Consider the following 17,027-nt stretch of genomic DNA (forward strand, 5'->3'; position numbering starts at 1 on the left):
TCTTTTATATATAAATTTTGGTTCTTATTTTTTTTTTTAGTTTCCATAAATTGAGTTTTCCCAAAAGTTGCTAACGAAAAATTTTATACTTTGCATTTAATTTCTTTTCGGTATGAGATTCTTACGTATTTCTTTTTATATTCTAAATATTTGAATAATAATTTAATGATAATTATTTTAAAAAAAATAGTGAAAAGACAATTTTTTTTCTATTGAGCAGTATTTTAATTAAGGAAAAAAAATTCAAATCATGCAAAATTCACGTGCAATATATATTTTCTTGTAGTACTAAATTAATGTTATGTCATATACCAAGATGTTCTTTATCTTGTGGCCTTAAACATGTCACGTGAAAAGTTAAAATTAAAGTGTTGTCAAAAGAGGAATGGAGTCATTCTTTTTTTAAACAAATTAAAAAGAAAAATAGACCATTCTTTTTTAAACGGAATAAGCATGTTGTTTCGAGTAGATTGCATGTAGTTTTAGTTTGTGGTAGTTATTATCATTATTTGTTGATATGTTGTTTTGAGTCTGAAGTTGTGGCCGATACAGACAATGTACACGCGACCCTCCCCATACCCCCATAGTGTGTTGTTATTGTATATATATTACTATATCTTTGTGATTGTTCCTATTCTATTAAAGGTTGTATTAGACTATCCATCAGAATTTATTACTGGGATAAGAGGTACTTACTATACAAATGGTTTGAGATCAATAACATTTGACATCAACAAAGGCTCCCATAGACCATATGGGCGCAATGTCAAGTCAGAGGGCAACAGTGTATTCAACCTCCCAATAGCTAATGATTGTTCTTTTGCTGTATTTTATGACACCAACACTAATTCAAATACAATCATCGAAGATATTGGGATGTATGTGAAGACCATCACATCTTTCATGATTGAGTCTAGGGGCTTATCTAGAATTAAAATATAAAAATATATAACTTTTATTATCTTTCCATTTATTTTTGTATTGAATAATGTTTTTCTTTTATGATATAATAAGTATTTGAAATAATGTGTAAATAAATTTAAAAAATTTATGGACAGACTCATGGCCCCCTTACCAAATGCTTTTTTGGTAATGGCATCAAATCGTCGTACAATTTCAAAGGTTATAGATATATTCATCCACTTTTGAATAATACTTAAAGAAATGATTATACTTATTTGAGAGTCAAATTTCGGGAAAAAAAAATTATGTTCTCAAGTGTCTATTATTTTATATAAATAAAAAAGTTCAAGAAGTTATTTACCTCAAGAAGTTATTATCTCAAAACTTAACCCAAAAGCATCTAACAAAATATTTTTATCATGTGTTTAGATGCTTAACTAAACGAAGAGGATACAAGGTCCAAAAGAAGAAGATCTATTAATTGAATTCATATACATACATACATACATACATACATACATACATACATACATACATACATATATATATATATATATGTTTATTCAGTTTTGTTATAATTTCACATTGTATTTACTTTTTTGTTCGGTTAATATTCTTTTAAGAGTTAAGGATCAAAAAAAGCCTTGCCTTTTTTTTTTTCATAAAAATCGATTTTCATTAGATTTTAATTCGTAAATCACAAGTAAATTCAAGTTTAATTATGTTCTTACTCCAAATTTTATGAACCAAAGAAAGTGACTTGCAACCTTTTAATTTTTGTAAACTATATTTAAGTAGTATTGTCTTGATCAAGAAAAAATAAAAGAAATGAAAAAACTAAGGACATATGATTATTATATCTTTGTTTTTAAGTACATAGTTGAGATATGAATTTACATTTAGGTTGAGAAGAATCAAAACTGGATATTTGTAATGTAAGTTTAGCGATGTTACACCTAAGATTGGTTTAGAAGTAAAGCTTAAGTCTTAAGTCATTTCTATTGAGTAGGAGTAAATGATTGGTAGTGGCGGACATCTGGAGAGGTAGAGCCAGACCGAAGAAGTACCTATATTTTGTATTTCTAAAGGGTCATATATTTTTATCTTTGTATGTTGTCATTTCTTATCTTTTTGTTTATTTTGGTTCATGTTGGTATCTTATGTTGATTTATTATATTTGATTTTTCTCCACTATAAAATACTCAACAATAAATATTTGACTTGGTTTTTTTAGTCTTATTAACAAAAAAATGAGTTTTAATATCTTATCTTATAGCAGACGCGAAAATTAAAATAAATACAAGTTATATTTTTACACATTTTTATTAGTAAAAATGCATAATATGCCGTCAGTTTGATGAAAATGTACAATTTGGCAAGAATAAAGTACTTCCAAACTTTGGAAATAAGTATAATAATTAAATACCATTTAAAATGTATAAACTTTGATTGTCATTAATTTGAAACATCTCAACTTATAAAAGATTTTACGTAGAATAAATTTAGACGGAAAATATATTTTTGACTACATCTAATTTTGCTCCTTAATTATTAGTCTGACGATCATTTATCATATTCCTCTTTAATTAACTACACTTTCTTATCTTTAAAATTATACGTTATACTTTTTAAAATTATTGCACTTAATAAAATAAAGTACACACATATTTTTTTATACATATTTATTCTTAATTAACGCTTGATACACGTACAACGTACATATCCTAAACTAGTATATATATATATATATATATAATATATATTAAAAGCCTGAAGGCCCTTTGAAAAGTGAATTGAACTTTTTGCCCTTCATTAAAAGAGTCTGCTTTAGACAAAACCGTCTTTTACCCTTTTTCCTAAAATTTAATTCTTCAAAATAAATATATTAATTTTTTTCAAGAATTAAATTCTTCCCAAATTTATTTTGTGTTGTACGTGCTTTATTTCACCAAAAAAACACCCTAAATTTCTCCATAATTAACCTTTACCAAATTTAGCTTTTCCCCATTTTTTTATACGTTTTTTTCCTTCTTGTAAAACATACGGTCTTTTTTATTATTTAATCCTATTTGGTTCCTACTTGGTTTCTTTCAACCCAAAAACACCTTATATTTTCCTACAATTAAATTCTTTCCAAATTGTAAAACATACGGCCTTTTTTTTATTTAATCCTATTTGATTCCAACTTGATTTCTTTCAACCCAAAACTACCTTATATTTCCCTGCAATTAAATTCTTTCCAAATTTAACTTTTTCCTCTCTTTTTTTAATCCAATTTGATTCCTACTTGATTTTTTTCAACCAAAAAAACACACGCCTACTTGGTTTCACCAAAAAATACATCCAAATTTGTCTTGATTTGTACCTTCTGTCCTTCTATATAAATCCTTGAGCTTTTCTCATTGTTCATCGTCATAAACAGTTGCATCTTTCATTGTTTTTCGTCTCATCACAATTTCAACAATTTTATTTCCAGGTTTTTGATCGCTATATCATCTCTCCCTTTATACATTGTTAATTTAAACACAATATTACTTGGTATGCCAACTTAATTTAGTTTAATTTAGTTGATGAGGAGGTAATATTATTCTTTCATACCTCACGTGTTTAATAAACCTAAGTAATTTATTCTTTTTTCCTTTTTATGTTTATTTAAACAAAATGTTTCTTAGTTTCGACTCTGCAGAGGATGATACAAACAACTACTATCAGGAAGATTACTTAAATACTCTAACACCAAACGGTCAGCCTCCCCAAAGGTACGTTCTTACATATTTACTAATATGAGATTATGTTTGATCTCGACTCAAAGGAACAGAACAAAACTACATAACAGCACGATAAACAGATAGTGACAGAAACAACACATTGATATACAAATTAGAATGCTATACTTTATATTTGAATTAAGAAGGTAGTAAAAGATTGTTGGAAAAACTAAAGTGACATTCTTTTACCTGGCTACCGATTTGTTTTGCAAATCTTGGACCAGATTAAGGTGCCATTCCATAACCACAGTCCATTAACAGTAATTTCTCAGTTATAGAACACAGGTAGACTCTTCCATATTGAGTAGCATAGGATTGTATTTTAGAATCAATATTCTATCTACTAACAACAATTGCATATATTCATTTTTCTGAATTAAGCTAAAAATTATATTATATACTTCAAATGAATTATATTAAATGTTCCTATTTCATAATGAAAGTTATGACAGAGTAAAGAGATAACAGGAGAAAAGAAAATCTTGTTATTACAGGAGAAAAGAAAATAACTTGACTTCCTGGATATTACCAGAATGAGTAGAGTAACCAGTTTTGCCAAAAAAACTAACAAATAATTTTAAGATAAGCGAAAAGAGTAAACGTTTTGGACCAACTAACCTTGTCCTAGCTCTCTTTAATCTCAATGCCTCCACATTCTGAAAAGCTAATTTGTACTTTTACAAACCATAAAACTCCTGCTAGATCCAGATTCAAAGCTACCTAGCCACTCTTTTCCACTCTTCCCAAACAACATTTCTGGTTTTACAGCCAACTTTGTTGATTAGAGCCATGGTTCTTTGTTTGTTAACTCGGTAAAATCTGTAGATTCTGTCACCTACAAAAAACTAGATAAACATGAGAACCTGGCAAGAAAAATTATTTGGAACATGACGAGAAATGAACTTTCAAATCATCACATTGAAAAATATTGTCATAACTAAATATAAACATAGATATACACCGGTTTCTTTTAGCTTGTAAAGTGGTACAGTCTGCCTCTACACAGGTATATTCTTCAATATTTAGTAGCGTATGATTGTATTTTACTGTAATATTATTATATCAATAATTTAAACAGAAACTAACCACAAATTTTATCGAGAAACTTCAATTCATTTTCATTAAGATCTTTACGAATTGATTCTTGCGCAGAAGGTTGTTGATACTAATCCTGCAAGATAAAATTATAACTTGAGTCCATTGAACACAAATGGACACTAACAGTATATCATAAAACCAAATGCTCATAGAATACTTTAGCTAACAAGATAAAAAGAAAAGAATACTAATTAGTGCAGCCGACAAGAACTACAAGAAGGATGGAAACTTTTCGAGCAACACTCAATGTACAGAGATTTAAACATGCGCTGATGTATCCTCTATAATTAAATATTTTTTTAGAAATAGTTAGTTATTTACTCCACAAACATATTACTATGTACTTGATTTCAAACTTATAATTATAAAACTTCAATTATCATTCAATATCTTTCTTAAGTGAAATTGCTTATCAAAGTAGCTTTTACTTTTATGCAGATTGATATTGAAGAAAAATATGCCTATCATGTTACTAAGAAATTTAGATGCTTTCAATGGCTTGTGTAATGGCACGAGAATGATATGCCGAGGTTTTGACAACAACGTCATACATGCTGAAATAATGATAGGCCAAAATTCTTTCAAACATGTATTTATTTCATGAATCCAGCTATCACCTTCCGAAAATGAAGGTTACCCATTCAAATTCATTAGAAAATAATTTCCAGTGTGCATTTCAATGACGATTAACAAAGGACAACGTCAAACAATACCAACTGTTGGAATGTAATTGCCACAATACGTTTTTTCACATGGACAACTATACGTTGCACTATCGAGGGGGTTATCAATGTCAACGACTAGGTTTTGGTTATGACGGAGCAATCAAAGTGCAAGAAAGGCACATACAGCAAAAACATCATCTACAAAGAGATATTAGGTAAGACATAATACATATGATTACTTGATACAAAATATTAACTACACTTCTAACTATGTAATATCAGACTAACTTCAAATATTCTTGTTTGCAGGTTCTGAGGATACACAGTTACTTTAGATTCAATTACTTTCCAAGTCATTGCAAAGTGTACTGCCTATGAGTTTCTGCTAAAAAGCAATGTTGGTAATGTTGGTGACAATGATGGTTGTTTCAGGATCCACCATTGTTGTTGTTTATCAAGTTGGTGATTCTGTAAAAGGGTACCACATAAAATAGGACACAAGAAGTACCTTTTAAACTTCTACAATATTTTTGCTTTAGAAATTTGTGACTGGCCAACTACTTCTCTAGGTATTAGTTTCTCCAAATTTTACTATTTTGTTCCTGAAGTGCAATCATATATCAATATTCATGTTAATGTCAGACGGAACACTTTCAACTAAAATCAGAAGTCCAGAACAAACTCATTTCAATCCAAAACAACATTTCACCATATTACCCAAGTAATCAATAAAAATCTTAACTTTCAGAATTATACCCAACTAGCAGCTAATAAAAATAGCCAATTGCAATATGATAAAATGTCATTAAGTTGTCCAAGAGAAGAATCAAGGTGTTAAGGACTTACCTTCACATACGCACAGATTGAAATGAAACTGATATTTTGCAAAGAAATCAAGTGTTGTTGTCTGACAAATTGCATACAATATATAATTTTTTTTTGTAACAATGAACTACATACAATGTAATTATAAAAATACAATTTCAAGAACACTAGAGCTAATACCCCAATGTTCCAAATTGTACAGATTCAAGCAATAGAGGCAGGGGGGATTAATAAATGATCTTATATTACTCCAAACCCATAAGGTACACTGACGTCTAAATGTTTATTCACACTTGCATGTCATTGGTGGTTGTTAGGGTGAGAGTGATTAAAACATCTGTTAACTGGTTGACCAATTATACTTCCAAATTATTAGTACAACAGAATAACCACTGGAGAATGGACATCAACTAATATTCATTACTTTTACATCATAATTCAGAGCTAAATAGAATAAAAATGAACAGTTTATATTTCTTCTCTTTTATACTATTTTTCTATTTCCTTCCTCTCCCTGGATTTCCTCTTAACTTCTTATGTCTTCCTTTAATCAAGAAAACTGCTGAGTACTATAATGGAAAGGGTATAAATGACACGCAAATGTCAACATACTTAAACTTGTGAAGGCATTTATGCAAATATGAGAGTTGGGTTGAGCATTTTACATAATCCAATACGACATGAAATTTTTTTTTCAAAAGTAAATTGGCACATGACAGACCATTGATGGTAAATACAATCTTTCCCTTCTTCAAAAGAAGGAAGCAGTACAGTGCCAGTAAAGATTTAGATATACCATAGTGATAAATATACACAACTTTTTACTTTCAAGCATGATAATAAATAACACAGAGATAAGAACACGCTATGCAAAATCATTTTGATCAACTATGCTTCATTTCCAATTCAGTTGGGTTCTGCTATTTGAATCATTTATATCCGTTTCGCTCTATCCAGGTTGAATTCCTTCTAATACTAAACTATGTCTTTTAAGGCAAATTAATGGCATATAACTGTAACACACTGAAAAAAGACTATAATGTCAATAATTATAATAAAATAAATTGATGCATCACATTTGAAGAACCGAGTACAAAACTAACAAACTATTACCAAAACTAACAAACTATTACCAAAGAAAGCAGATCATTATGTAGCTCTTTCAATTATTAAAAGATTATCAACGTATCCATAAGAATCAGGATCAGGATTCAATTGCTTGATGCTTTGTAAGAAGTCTCCGGATGGCTCTGGTCTTCTTGGGAAGAAGGTCGAGAGGCAGGTACTTCTTATTCTTGTATGCTTCCCTTAGTGCTGACTTCTGCCTCTTCGATATCACAGTCAACACCTGTGCTATCGACAGCCTTGCCACCTTTCTGCATAATGAAAGACCACCCATTTGAATAAATGAGTCAGCTTCACATACACATATATGACTACACAGACAGATGCAAGTTTGTGGAACCAAGTGCACACCAACCAATTTCAGGTTCAACTATAAATATACACAATCCAATCAAACCGGGGCCGACTATGTGAGATCACGTTGTTCACGGGAAAATACTTATCTGCATCGGGTATTTACATAAAATTAATACAACATACATTGTTTAAGTGGTGTAATAGAGTAAAAATGCATGTCAATTAACCAACGTCAAGTAAAAAAAAGTCTATATTCAAACACATGGCATGCATCTGTTACTAATTAGATTCCAAATATGTATTACTATTAAAGAACAAAATTTGTTTGGCATCTGTCTAATTGAACATCGTCCTATCTGTATCCATCTAACTATACACAACACACACTAGATTACAAATGAAACATCAAATACTAAAGCGGTGACGAGCTATGAACAACAAACTTCCATTGGCACCAGTTATGCCAATTTCTATGGGTTCAAAGTTCGAGATGGAGTTAGGATTTCAACTTTATGAGTTATAAATTTTAAATGACGAGTTCAAGTACTACTAATTAGATTCTAAATTTGGTACACAAACATCCCTCAAATTCAATTTTTCGAAAAAGAAATAACAATAGTAACCCCGAAATGACAAACCAAATCATAGTATTTCTATTTACTTTACCTGCTTCTATTTTTATTCCATACCTCAAATTCAACTATCTCAGCTGACATGCAAACATCAGGATATTCAAAATTGACAACATTAAGAACACCAGACACGTATTATATGTAAAAATCTAACAAATCACACCTGAAACAAGAAATTAAATCAGAATGCCTTTTAAAAAATGAAATCTTCAAACATTCAAAGCAAAAGGAGGATCAAAAAATCAAACTAGGAACATATAATGCAACAGTGGTTTTAAGAGAATCAAGACATACAAAATGTAATTAAAAAAAATATATATTCAAACAAGTTAAAGCCTAAAAAAATAAAGAAAATAGGAAAAGAAGATGGAATTACATGCGAAATTTGACATACTGTTCTTCAATGGATGCAGTAAGAACATACTTTTCAGTAAATGTTCAAGTTTAAGCTTCATGATTTCACCTTATTCATCAATTTTTCGAGTATCAAAATAAAGAAAGAAGAAATGTGTAAGGAAGGAGAGAATTGCGGTGAAACTTCTGAAGTTTTTACTTTCCTAATTCTTTTTCTTTATTATTATTAATCAAATTATTGGACCCTTTTAACCGAACCCTTCAATAACCTTACAAAGAGAGATCTCGGGATCTGGGTGAAAAAAATGTGGTCTGGTCATAAGAGATACCCAATACCACCTAAAAACAAAAGAAAAGAAGCATCAGTTAGCGTTCAAATTCCACAAATTAAATGAAGATGACACTACCTGACAGAGGTGAAGTTGATAGAAAGATATTTGCTCCAATGCACCACCATAGAAGAAAGAAATTGAGCTTTGAATATGGCAGCACGTCACCACCATTGTTGCGGACAGATGGAACAGAAAGAGTATTTGATACTCTACTCAAATCCAAACTTACAGAGACATTTAGAAAACTTTTGAGATTCCCTTTTTCTGTTTGGGCCGGGTCTTTTGTGGACTCAATTTTGGGCCTAATCTGTTTGTATAAAACATTAAGGGTCTTATGTTAATAAAAAGGTCCTAACGGACCACCAAAAATTTGTTTTAAAAAAAAATGCTTGTTTACATACATAAAATTTTATATAAATTTAACTCACTATTTATCAACTTATATAAACTATATTTTAATGAATAAAAAATTAAAAATATAATTGTTACGATTTATGATTAAATTATGTATTTTATATTATTATAAATCATTTCATTATATTCTATTTTACGTAAAGTATAAATATATAAATGCCTAAGAATAAAAATAAATCTTCATAGAAATACATTATTTAAAAAAAAAAAAAAAATAAGTAAGTATGAGGACAAAATTCAGCTTTAATAAACTGCACTTTTTAATGTTGAAAATTTTGCGTAATTTTCTTAATCTTTTTAGATTTAATAAAACAACACATGCACAATTAATAAATTTTCTATATAATTTTATTTTAAAAAAATATTTGATACACGTGCAACGCGCGTACCATAATCTAGTATATATATATATATATATATATATATATATATATATTTCTGCATAGAAAGGAAATACTTATTAATTTGATCTAGATAAAATTCATAATATTTAACACTATTAAGATAATTAAAATTTTACCTTATATAAAATTATTAATAGTACGGGAGGAAATTAAATTTATTCAAATTAAAATTCTCGTGCTTCCTTACTTTGTTAACGTTGGGTCGGATAAGTTTTATCAAAATTTACATGTATAAAATAATACTCCCTCCGTTTCAAAAAGAATGACTTACTTTCATTTTTAGTCCATTTCTAAAAGAATGGTCTCTTTCCTTTTTTGGCAATACTTTAATTTCAACTTTCCACGTGGCATGTTTAGGATCACAAGATTAAAGGACATCTTGGTACATTTGACATAACTTTAATTTGAGGCCACAAGATTCAGAAGTTTCTTTATTTTCTTAAACTTTGTGTCAAGTCAAAATAGGTCATTCTTTTTTAAACAGAGGGATATTTTGTGAACAAGAACTTGTATGGTTATAATTATATGTTGCTTTTATTAACTTTTTCATGTAGAGATCAGAAAAGATAATTATTTGTCAACGACAATATACTAAGAAATTAATATGACAGACACATTAATTTTTAATTTATCTATCAAGTAGTTAGTTATTCGTTTAATTTTTTACCGTTCATATTTTTCATGTTTGAAAATTGATAAAAAATTATTGATGGGTATTTGCTAATTTCTTGCTTAGATGATATGTTGCTTTAATAATTTTGATCTTTAAAAATTATTAGTATAGATTTAAAAATTATATTTGAATTATGCATAGTCAATAATTGATAATATATTCTCTCTTTTGATAATTTCTCGAGTTTTCTCTCTCAGGTGAAAAATTTTGATTGAAAAATTAAACGAAATAGAAATATTGCCTCGAACAAAAGTAATCGAAGAACTCAAAAATTTATCTCTTTTTACTTCACTCGAGAGATATAGCATAAACAACAAATTCAAATTATTATAACTTCGAATCATCAATTATGTCATTTTAGGGTGGAAAGAGTCTGTTCATCTATCTAAGGAGGGGATGTCATCAAATTCAAGGTAAATCGTAGACTTTATTATTCTAAGTATCCTTGTTTTTTGATATCATGCATAATTTTATCCTTGTGATTAAATCATTTTATTTTGTGAATTTATACATATTTTACCCAAAAGCATATAGATAATGTCTTTATTTTTAGTCTATAGTAAACGAGAAAATTTTACTATTGAGTGAATATCTTTTATTTGCTATAGTTTCTACATTTAGGTGTCTAATTCAAATTAAAACTTTGTAATTAAAAATTCAACTCATATTATCTTTTAGATAACCGATTAATTATCAAATTCAAGGTAAAACATAGGCCTTATTATTTTAAGTATTCTTGTCTTTTGATTTCATGCATAATTTTATATCCGTGGTTAAATTATTCTATTGTGGATCTATACATATTTTATCCAAAAGCATATAGCTAATGTCTTTATTTTTAGTCTATAACTAATCGAGAAAATTTTACTATTGACTAAATATCTTTTATTTGCTATAGTAACTACATTTATGTGGTTAATTCAAATTAAAACTTTGTAGTTAAAAAATCAATTCATATCATCTTTTAGATAACTGATTAATATAGTCACAACATAATATTGATAGCTTACTTTTTTTTCTCAGAATATAAAAAGTTTTACTTGATCAAAATCACTATTGGCTCAAAAACGATCATATAGAGTACAAAAATTTATCGTGCGTACAAATCAAACCATCAAGTCAAATCGAATTGAATAACCAAATCAAATCAAAAAAAAAAAATTGTTAGCTGATTTGATTGATTTAGCTTTTAAAAAAATGACTTGTAATTGATTTGATTGATTTGGCGTTAGGAATAAAAAATGATCATCCTAAATTTGATTTGATATTAACAAAATAAAGTCAAACCGAAATGATTAAAATTTTAAAGAATAAATAAATAGATAATCAAACTTTATACAACCAAATTTAAAGAAAAATAAGAGATGAAAAGGAAAAAGATAAAAAGTGTAAAATTAGTAAATTATTCACATGATTACGTATGTTAGATTAAATATTTATCTGCAATGTAAATACACTCTTTATTAAAATAAATATTCTATAATTTATATACTTAGACGTTACTATATTTCTCAAATAATTATTATTTTAATATTTATGACTTTAAAATCAGCTGCTAAATTTTTGGTTGTAAAATATTTCTTTATTTGAACTATGTAAAACTGTTAATATCCTAAGGCGCACACACTTCTAAATCAACTAATAATAGAACGATTCCAATTTTGTAATGAAATAAATATTTTTCTCTCAATCAAGCTCTAGACTCCTCTACATTTCTTGAAGTTCCAATGCATATCAATTTCACATGGACAAAAGTTCTTTAAACTGCCTATTTATTTTGTATATAGGATTTCATTGACACATTATTGAATTCTCACCATTAACGTCGCATGATCCTCTTCTAATATTTTTTTTTAAAAAAAAATTCTATGAGATATGCATATTATACTTGATAACTTAGATGCATATGAGTAACTTGCACATGACAATCAGTTTTTTTCTTAATTTTTTATTTATTTTGGGTTTAGATTTTAATTATAAAAATGACATAACTTGGTAAAGTTTTTAATGGATCCTTGATTTTGCAGATGACTATATCGGTAAATTTATCTGTTTTTGCTTAAACAACAATGATCTTGAATAAAATTTTAATTTCTCTTTGTAGCTCACAAGTTGCACGAAAATCTTGATCAGACTTAAAATTGCATGATAATTGCTAAATTCATTGTCTTTGTAAATTCAAAGATTTTCAATTGAAATTATATTAACACATTGAAGCTTGACGTAAGAACTCTTTATATTTATCTCTATAAAAGTTGAATGTACCAATCAAAGTTATACTGCGAATAAAAAAATATAAGATCTTTACCAGATCGAATGCGTGCACAAAAGTAATGAAGCTTGAGATAATATACTGAAGAGAATATTTTTACACTCCATTAAAAACTTTCTTAGACACAACACATTTATTCAAAATCCAACGAAGATCAATTTTTTTTTCTATTTCATATTTGTATCTATTCTTTAGTAATCACATCTAATATTAGTTTGTGCTTTATTCTAAGTGGACTAACACATTTAAAGTTAACTTGAGTACTTCCTCTTTGTTGAGTTTTCTGTTTGACACGCGAATTCACAGGCCGCAAGATCAAATTTGATACGAGCATCTTGCTTTTGTGGCATAACGCTAAAGTTTCTTTTGTTTCATAATTAATCAAAGTATTTGAATTTTGATATTGTGATACATTGAAAAACTGTAAGTCTATAATAAATTGAAGTAATTAATCTATGGAATTAGGAATAAAAAGAGACTGAATTTGAGTTGCTTATTCAAATTATTTTAATATACAACGAGGCTCAGATTTTAATTCTTTGATCCAGAAGAAACAATTGAGTAAAGAGTTAGGTGCATGTAATTAAGACGTAGTATACATAGTACATACGTTATCCATAGAATTTGAGGTATGTAGTGTGAGCTTTTCCGTTCATGAATGACAATAAATTCATTGCATACATTTCTCTCAAATTAATTGTATAAATTAAAATGCAAAGTAAAAATTCTGCATTTATTCACTTAAATTAATTATCGTGATGAGAGTTAAAGACAGTACATTCCTTAATATGATGAAATGAAATACTTGTCTTAAATAACATATTAACTCATCTTATTTATTTCTTCTCCAAAACGTACATTTCCACACCTATATAGGTGTGCTCTTCACTTGATGAAAAAGTACATCCACAAAAAGAAATATCATTTCCCTTTGTCTCCTAGGTGTAAATGATGATGAGTTTTTCACCATGATTGTGATTACTAAATATGTGTAGCAATATTGCCTCTTGTATTTGCAAAAGTGAGGAATTGTATCTTTTGATATTTAGGCTTTGAAGCCCTTGATTCAAAGGTAACATATATTTTTGTTTCATTCAAAGAAAATTTTTTAATTTAAAAATACAGTGGTTGATTTGTGACATTTAGCTATTGAGGCGATCGTTTGTGCACTTGTGATGCTCAGCTCCATTGCAAATCATTGATAGGTATTGTTGACTTGTCATACTTTCGATCCCAAATTCTGACTACCAAAATCTTTTGACTCAAATCATATTTCTCTTGCATGATACCTCTGGATTCAGCTTCAAATACACCCTTTGTACTTCTATGAGTCCAAAAATTATTAGATGACAAGCATTCGTGAGTACCTTACTTTATCTTTGAAACATATTATCTTTATGTGTCGGCCATTTGTCTTACTTTGCACAACTGAAGGAGTTGGTAGAAAGTTATGAAGTCCTTCCTCCCTTGTTTTGACATAAATTTGACTCAAAATACGTTAAAATGACGATAGTGATTTTTTTTTACCACAAAGACACAAAAATTAAAAATAAAAATAAAAGTAAAAATAATAAAAAGAAAAGAACAAGACAATAGACATCTCTTTTTTTTTTCAAAAATGTCAAAAGAAAATTTTATCTGGGTGTGGCAGCTGATTTCAGTAATTATGACATGTATTTTGAATTAAACAACCTCATTTACCCAAACTAATCACTATCAATTTTTGATCACTCATTGAATTTGAAATGGAGCCATTCTTGAACTTGTTCCCTCTGTATTACAATCCTCCTTAGGTTAATGGCACCTCAATGAATTTTCGCCAATGAGTTGCTCCCATTTTCTTTTCTTTTTTCAACTCATTGTCACCTTATGGTGCCCATGAGAATTTTTACCAATAAGACTCTTTTATTTTTATTGATCTCACAACTCACTGTCGTCTTATAGTGCCAAAAAGGATTTTCATCAATAAGACGCTCTCATTTTCATTCCTTTTTTTTAAAGAAAAATAATTTCCAAAATATGAAACATCGTGCACCCATAACATGTTTAGCCTTGACATTCTCAAAGATCGGTTTGAAGGTCTTTCTTTGATTGTAACTTAGCTTTTGGAAAGGGCTAGAAAGAAAAGGACGGCATGAGGCTCAAAAATTTTAATGAGATTGGGTTAAACATAAATCTTTTGGAATCAACTTTTAAGAAAAAAAATTTCTTCCCCAGTTTTATTTCATACTAGAAAAATTAAATTTTTTACTTGGTTGGACCGAATCCCAGAATAGGGCTGCCTACGTATCTTGTCATAGCAAGAATCAGGTCAAACGTAGTTCAGATAATTCCATTCTTTTGCTTGATTTTTTTTTACTTTTTTTTTTCTTTTTCTTGACTTTTTTTTTCTTTTGAGATTTTTGTTGATTCTATTTCTTTTTTACTGATATTTTTTCTACTATATTTCTCTTTCTTGACACTTTTTTTTTTTAACATTTTTTTCAGATTCTATTTTGATTCCAAAAGAGGTGTATGAAAGAAAATAAAACTAAGGCTCAAACGGGGTAACAAAAGATGACACAACATTTGGATAGGAAAATGAAACGCCTTTGTCATATCAATCCTTAAAAATGTAAATACATAAACATGCGATTTGGGAGTGAAACATGAAGTTCATACATATCTCTTCAACATTGACCGTGACTAAGCACTTGTATCACTCTTGTCAAATATAAAGGTCAAATTATCTTCTACATTTGTCCTATTAGAGGACTCATGCATTTGAAGCTAACTTTCTTTTGCTTCTCATGAGGGTGGAGACTATGTATCATCTGATCGCTCCTATTTAAAGTGCTTGAGATTGACATTTTCACTGATGATTAGGTCATCTTTGATTCACAAAGCAATTGCTTCAATCCATTCAAGTGAGTCTTTAACTCGATCAGCAAACATCTCAAAACTTTACTTATTTTCTCAGATGTTTTTTTCTTTCAACTCTATATTTTTTATCAAGTGCTTCATGATTAGATTAGATTTTTAGATCTGGTGAAAATTCAGCATGCATATCATATCACTAAAATCCATATAAAAGAACTATGTAAAGAAAGAAAAGATGAACAAATAATATATATATTAAAATAAAGTAAAATAAAATAAAATAAAATAAATAAATAAATAAAAGGGACACTACATTTGTTAAAAGAAAAGAAGACAGAGTTTCAACATAAATGACAAATAGAAAAGATAAGATACACTCTGAAATACAATCCTGAAATAATTTGGATAACAGAAAAAAATAAAATAAACTTTCACAAATTCTTTCTAGGAAGGGGAGGAGTGACTTCTCAATTGTTGAGCTCGACATCTTAGTCAGTTCGCATATCAATATGACTAGAGCCTTCACCACTTTCAACGTCCTGCACCATAATCAATTTATCTTGAATCATTCTTTCTATTTCTCTTTTCAAAGCACGATAATCTTCAGTACTATGACCCTGAACATCAGAATGATATACATATCGTACATTACGATCAAAGTTTTTTGAATGTGGATCAGGGGTGTACCCAAGAAGAGGAGTGATCATGTTCTTTTGTCTCAATTTCTGAAATAAACTAGTATATGATTCTCCAATTGGTGTGAAACTATCCTTTAGCTTCTGACTCTTTTCATTGTTTGGCTTGGAGCAAAAATCAAATCTGGAGGGGCTTGGGTATATTTGTGGAATTGAAGGATGATTCTGAGGGGTTGGTGTATGCCATTACGGGTAAGAAGGAGTCCGAACATATGGTTGTGCATTATAGATAGAATATTGAGGAGATGGAATAGAATATAATGGATTTTGTGGTGGAACATAGTGCCGAGGATGGTTATATGGATCTTGGACATATATCTGAGATTGAGATTATGCGTAAGGGTGGCGCACACCTTTTCACTTTTTTCATGAACCTGGCACAATAATAGCTACATCCTCTTTTATTTTATTTCCACCAAAGCTTCCTGAACTACTTTGAATTGTCTGTATTGTTACTTTCAAAGCGGCGTGGCTGATAATCTTTTCGGACTTAATTTCGTTCTCTACCATCTCTCCAACTTTAATGACCTCAGCAAATATTTTTCTAATAGTAGAAAGCAAATGCTGGAAATAATCAGGTTCTTGTGCCTGTAAAATGATATCAATCATTTAAGACTCCTTTATCGACGGTCTGACTCTTGCAGCCTGCTCTATCCATCTGACATCATATTCTCAAAAATTTTCAGTTATCTTTTTCCTCATGTTGGCAAG

General features: G+C 29.0%; 1 protein-coding gene across 3 annotated transcripts; it reads right to left on the bottom strand.

Annotated features, from left to right (window-relative positions):
- Positions 1–4,076: 4,076 nt before the first annotated feature.
- On the bottom strand, positions 4,077–9,293 carry LOC107878239. 3 transcript variants are annotated; one of them, XR_007044530.1, is made up of 4 exons: positions 9,075–9,233; positions 7,393–7,635; positions 4,758–4,842; positions 4,077–4,506 (listed from the first exon to the last, which is right to left on the bottom strand). XR_007044530.1 is itself a non-coding variant. In XM_016725157.2 (3 exons), exons 1-3 carry the CDS (start codon positions 9,168–9,170, stop codon positions 7,464–7,466), a joined length of 333 nt encoding a protein of 110 aa, XP_016580643.2. In that variant the 5' UTR covers positions 9,171–9,253; the 3' UTR covers positions 7,284–7,463. The 3 variants fall into 3 exon arrangements, 1 of the variants encoding a protein (XP_016580643.2); XM_016725157.2 differs by lacking the exons at positions 4,077–4,506; positions 4,758–4,842 and adding an exon at positions 8,942–9,006 and having other exon boundaries at positions 7,284–7,635; positions 9,075–9,253; XR_001676796.2 differs by lacking the exons at positions 4,077–4,506; positions 4,758–4,842 and having other exon boundaries at positions 7,284–7,635; positions 9,075–9,293.
- Between the last annotated feature and the right edge of the window lie 7,734 nt (positions 9,294–17,027).

This window comes from Capsicum annuum, chromosome 9 (genome assembly GCF_002878395.1).
Source record: "Capsicum annuum cultivar UCD-10X-F1 chromosome 9, UCD10Xv1.1, whole genome shotgun sequence".
NCBI lineage: Eukaryota > Viridiplantae > Streptophyta > Magnoliopsida > Solanales > Solanaceae > Capsicum > Capsicum annuum.